The sequence below is a fragment of the Taeniopygia guttata genome, chromosome Z (genome assembly GCF_048771995.1).
Source record: "Taeniopygia guttata chromosome Z, bTaeGut7.mat, whole genome shotgun sequence".
Lineage (NCBI taxonomy): Eukaryota > Metazoa > Chordata > Aves > Passeriformes > Estrildidae > Taeniopygia > Taeniopygia guttata.
The window spans coordinates 70,745,014-70,751,013 of NC_133063.1; the positions used below are offsets into that span (position 1 = coordinate 70,745,014).

At 36.3% G+C, this 6,000-nt stretch overlaps 1 protein-coding gene across 30 annotated transcripts in view; it reads right to left on the bottom strand.

Annotated features, from left to right (window-relative positions):
• PTPRD (protein tyrosine phosphatase receptor type D) overlaps positions 1–6,000 on the bottom strand; it is a 1,149,749-nt gene that overhangs the window by 128,144 nt on the left and 1,015,605 nt on the right. For all 30 annotated transcript variants that reach the window (XM_072921655.1, XM_072921648.1, XM_072921647.1 and 27 more), the window contains 1 exon segment: positions 5,465–6,000. This exon segment is cut by the window's right edge and continues 46 nt beyond it. In XM_072921655.1, the coding sequence (XP_072777756.1) occupies positions 5,465–6,000 (536 nt within the window).

Sequence of the window (6,000 nt, forward strand, 5' to 3'; positions counted from 1 at the left end):
TGACAGGAAAGTCTGCATTGCACCAAACAGGTAAGAGAAGATGACGAAGAGAGAAAACAAACCCAAAATAACAGAAACTAAACACACTTTATTGCCAATAAACTCTGGTATGGAACCCAGTACCAAAGGAAAAGTAACAGTTAAGGAAGTAGAACAATTAACTTTTAAGCCATTTGAGATTTATGCCTAGAATACACATCTGTTAAAAAAATCTTCAGTGGCACATGGGAGCTAAGCCAAGCTGGAGCTGACAGAAGCTATTGGTCTCCTTCAGGAAAAGAAAAAAGCCCAGAGAAACTGCAAAGTATATGCAGGTGGACTTTACACTCTTACAGAAGTGTTTTTAATGTCACACATCAAATCTAACTCCATGTTAGTACAAGGGCAGTCCACTAAATGGGATGTTTTTGCATGAGCATTCTCTCAATACTGTCTTTTCTGTTTTAAGGGCAATACAAAAGTATATTAAAACCCCTAACTTCTGTGTGCTCCGAGTGTTTCTTTCCTTTCTTGTAAATATATCTTAGGCAGTACACACAACAAAAGACTACAATGTAATAACAAAACAAAGAATGAAGTCCACAACTACGTTTTCCAAAGCGTCACATTCACTTCTGCATTTTTTCTTGCCTATTCCTCCATATTTATTGCTGGATAACCAGGAACAAACACAGATTGCTGGACTTTGTCCTGCATATGTGGCTTTATCTCCATCCCTGATTTAAATGCCAGAAAAGGATCATAAAATAGGACCTCAGTAAAGTATTTTAGTTCCCTGCACAGCTCTTCAGCTGGCTGAGGTAACCAGAAAAGTGCTCCAGGACCATATTGGGTTTGCAAGTGATAATGGAAAAAGGGGAGAATCTACAGGATAGAAAGAGCCCCATGACATTGCTAGGGTGAAATCCACACCTTGAGCAAAAATCAATGAGTGCAGTAAGAAATCAGCTTTGCAAAGGACAGTAGATTGACCAAGAGAATTTACAATCAGTAAGGAACCTAAAGGGACCAAGGATTTATGCTTCTGATTTCTCTGAAAGAAGCATGAAACTCTAAAATAGAACTCTTACAACTGAAGAGCTATTGTACTCCAGCATTTTAACTTCGTAAACAATATATGTATATTTTGAAATAACAAATTCTAATAGAATATAATTAAAAAATAAAATAGGTAACATACAAAATAAAATATGCACTGTCTAACATACAAAATAGTATGTGCATTGTGTTCTCCCTGTCTCTGCTACAACTGAAATAATCTCTTTGAATGAGTCTGAAGATACCTGACATTTGCAGTATCAGAAAACGAACCACAGTACTCAAAATAATAAACTACTATACACTTCAGATTTAAAAAAAAAGCATAGTATAATATGTGAAAAGTAGTCAGAAATCCATATATCACTTTATTAAAATATTATGTCTAACTGACATAGTGGGAACCCAGACAATAAAATAAATGTGTTAGCCAGTCAAGAACACAGTGAAGAGATGAATTATCAGTGTGTGAAGCTAAGATCCTCAATACTGAACCCATCTCGTTAGCATTTAAATGAAGTAAAATAGAGACTATGGCACTAAACAAAACTTACCTGTGCATTGAGTCAGGGAGTTATTAAAAAAGCTGAAATAGTCTTTCCTACCTGACCAGAAATGTCCCTTGAGGGAAGTTTTAAAATCTAAGTCAGTTAAAAATCTATCTTATACCTGGCCTCAGCATCAATACACGTAGGTATCTGAAAGGGGGGTGCCACAAGGATGGTGGCAGATTCTTTTCAGTGGTGCCCAGAGAGAGGATGATGAAGTGGCCATATACTAAACCACAAGAAATTTCTCCTCAACCTGAGGAAGCCCTTCTTTATATTGAGCACTGGAATGGGCTGCCCAGGGACGTTGTGGTGTTTCCCTCTGGAGACATTCAAAACCCACCTGGACATGTTCCTTTGTCACCTGCTCCAGGTGACCCTGACTTGGCAGAGGAGTTGGCCTGGATTATCTCCAGAGGTCCCTTTCAATCCTAAATTTCTCCCACCTGCTTCTCCCACTGCAAAAGTTACTAGGCTAGGACTGTGGAGTTTGAGAGACATCAGGTTTCCCTGTTCACATGTTCATGAAAAAGATTTAAACATCTGATAAAGTAGTTAGCTACAACATAGAACAGTATTTGCCACCAACTCTTTCTCTGAACCTCTAATCTTCTTTTACCACAAGAACTACAGAAACATTATTTTTGTTGAATCTAAGGGTCCATTTATGTGCCCTGCAAGTCAGATATTTGACTTTCTCATTACTTTCCTTTTTCCTATGTTCAAAACACTACCCTTTAATAATTGTAATAAACCTTAGCCTTCAAATAATGGAGAATCCTTCATTTTAAACTAATAATATATTTTGTATTTTAAGTTTTATCCACAGAAACATATACTAACAGCTAAAAATTTATTTCCCTGAATATTTTTTTTCCTCTCTCTTTTTACCAGTAATCCACTATCCAAGAGACCTTGTGTAGCTCTCTCCTGTCTTTCTATCTAAGCGCTGAAGAAAAACAAGATTCACTTAATTCCTTTAGTAGCTATCCTCTCTTTGCAGGTAAAAAATTAAATGAAAAGCCAAAACCAGACAATTCAAAACTCTGTGTTTTCTTGGTAAACACAGATTAAAATATGTTTAAAATAACATTCTTATGACCAGTTTAAGCCCTTCAGAGAAGTTATGAAAAGTGTGTCCTGAGCAGCAAAACTGGACACAAACAAATTTTGTTTTCTAACAAAGTAGAAAAACAAGAACAAGGAGAACAAAAGAAGTACCACAGTAAAACTTACATCAATCTTTCTTTATTCTAAAATTAGCTAAGTCAATTAACCTACATAATAGACCAGTCCTGACTCCATCCTCAACAGAATCTAATCTTTTGGCCCAAAATGCAGAATAAAGACTTTCTTAACTTTTGGAATTTATTTTCTTTTACTCAAAAGGAACAGCTTTTTTTTCTGATTACAGAATCTATTAAATTAGGTCTTTTTACCATAAAAAAAGCACTGCTGAAAACAACTGGGCAATATGACATGGCTTTGCCTTCAAATGCTTAATAAAAAGTACTGAACACTGAAAATAGCACTTTTTTGGGGTTTTTTACCATGTCAGGTTGTCTGAAAAATATATCCTTCTCTACACCTCAAACAACATGCTCCCAGTAAGTATTCTAATTAAAAATCTAAATTTCACTACCAGCAGAATTTCAGCTGACCTGAAAAGAAAGAAGACATTCATACACCCATTTCAAAAGAATAATTCTGCTATACTAAGAAAACAAAAATTCCTACGAACAGTTTTTTTAAGAACAAATTATTCATTTTTATAATCTCTCCAAAGATCAGAATACACTTAAGGCAGGAAAACTCTGAACCATCTAACAGAGCCTGTAAGTCACATATGTCAGCAAGATTTTCTTTTATATATGCTCTAATACCCTCTAAGTGAGGGTTCAGCTAAATATATATATAACGGCAGGCTTATTTGTTTAAAATAAAATCAACCAAATGTAATCAGCATCCCATTCCTACTTTAACTCTTTTAAAATGTTTTCATTAAATCCATTTTCCCTGTCCTTAAATGGCACTTTATATTCCCTTTAATATTTGGACTATGTTTAATCTTGAGAGGTTTTAACTAAAACAATCATATTCAGATTACATTAAAGCAAATTGGGAAGAGAAGGGCAAGGAGGGCATTTTTTTCTATGATGTTTGTTGAAGAGAAACTACTGGATAGAGAGATGGGCAAATCCTAGTTTTTGACCATACCCTGAACTGGAGAACTTCACTAGACTTTTGTCATTTTTATCTCTTTTATGACTTAAAAAATTTGTATTTCATGTAAAACTATCAGTGCTTAAATATTCTTTCTGTATGCCCCATTCTTTGTTTTCTTTCAATTTTTTTTAACAGTCACAATTAAACATTGAAATAATGTATTGAGAAAACCTCCAGCCCTGTTAATGTTGTAATTTCTTCAGATTGCAACAGTAATCAGAAACAGATAGACATGCTTACTTCTCTGACGTGACCTCAGAAAGTAATGTAACTTGGGCCATGCCAGCTGAGCCTCAGTGCTCATTATTTTGATTCCTTCATCCTTCACTGGGGAAGCCACTGTCAGACACTTGCTAATCTAAGAGGTTTACAGTTGTGAGTGAACACACAGATAAGGAGCTCACTAAACCTTCTTCTGGAAAAGCCTTATGCATGTGGATTCAACCCGAACTCAGATGTCAATATAAAAACTAGTTCTTTGAAAATGGTTGCAAAGCAAAAATTAAACTATGGTGTATATATTGACATTTGCACGTGCAAATTTTATAACTTCTTAATTGAGATGCTGCAAAAGGTAACATCTAGATCTTTGTGCAACACAACACCTAGAATGATTCCAGGACAATATATCAATTTCTGTCTTTATTAAATGCATGTTGGTAAAATGCAGAAGTAAAAACTGGATGAAACAACAGTCTACAGTAATACTTTACAGATCTGTTTTTAAGAATTTGAGTGATGCTAAACTCTGCAATAGGAAACTTTCCTGTACTAAAAAATTCAAGTACTATTATATATTTCTAGGAAATCACTGGCCTACAGTAATATTTCATACAGCTTTCTCTAAACTGCTAGACAAAAGGACCGTTTTTTTCTTATTGCTACAATAAAACACTTTGTGCAGTGTAACTCTGCCAGAGCTTCTCACTTTAGATTTCATAAAAACTTTTCTGCCATGTTTTTTACTGTGCTTGCTTGTCCTTTACTAATAAAACTAATTCATGGACCTAAAAGTTCTTGAACAGAAACAAAACAACCTAACTGCAAACATAAACCAAGAAAATAGTGACCCTGTGGTATGCATTTTGCTGGGACAGCTTTGATTTGACTTATAAATCCAAAATGTACAAACCTGCTTGCTTGAACCTGCACAAAAGTTTGGTGTATTTAATGGTCTCATGTTTTCAGTGTTCTCAGAATCATACCAACTATTTGAATACATACACATACATTTTAAATTTCCAAAAGCAATATTCCCTAGAGTGATACAGCATAGGAGAACTGCATGTTGCCTAAAGAAAACCCACCAAAACACACAAGCAACATCTCAAAAAAAAAAACCCTATGAAGAATTAATGACAAGTAGGTTTAGTGCACACAGCACTGCCAAACAAAATCTGTAAGATTTGGCCACCTCCAGGATGAGGTCTCCCTGAGATGTCAGTTGGATGGCAGATATATTTCTTGACACTGATGAAAAAGAAGGCATGACGGAGTAATTTCCACTCTGCAAAGATAACCTGCACTGTGGAATTGAGAAAAGGTTATCTGCAAAAACTACCTGAATAAACTGGTTATACTTGAGGAGTAGTTTTTTTGCAGTATTTTAAACTGAAAGTCTCTCTCACAAATTTTGCTCATTGCTAGCTTACCTCCTGTTTGAGTGATGACTTGAATGTCACTAGAAAGTGGTCCATCCCCAACAGAAGTAAAAGCAAGAACCTTCACTGAGTATGTTTTCTGGGGTACAAGATTCCCAATGGTGGTAATATGGCTGTCAGCCACATTGTGCTTCATCCAGCTGTTGACGTGTTGAGTGGGGTCCATGGTGTAGTAAACTCTGTAGCCTTGTATTTGCCCATTAGGTTCCTCTGGTTCTTCCCACTGTACCAGAATGGTGGTGGAGCTCAGCATTCGGGCCTGTACATTGCGTGGTGCACTTGAAGGTGCTTGTTCTGAAGTCCGTGTTGACACAGGCTCGCTGGGTGGCCCTCGCCCAATGTTATTTACAGCAACTACCCGAAATTCATACTCTGAATATGGGCTTAGGCCAGCCACGCTGTAACGCGTTGTGGCCACCCCATCAATTTCTTTATATGGCTCCTCGGAGTTTTTGGGTTTGTGTTGGATTATGTAGTAAGAAACTGGCTCAGGGTTTCCAGAATCCCAAGTCAATGTTATGCTAGTT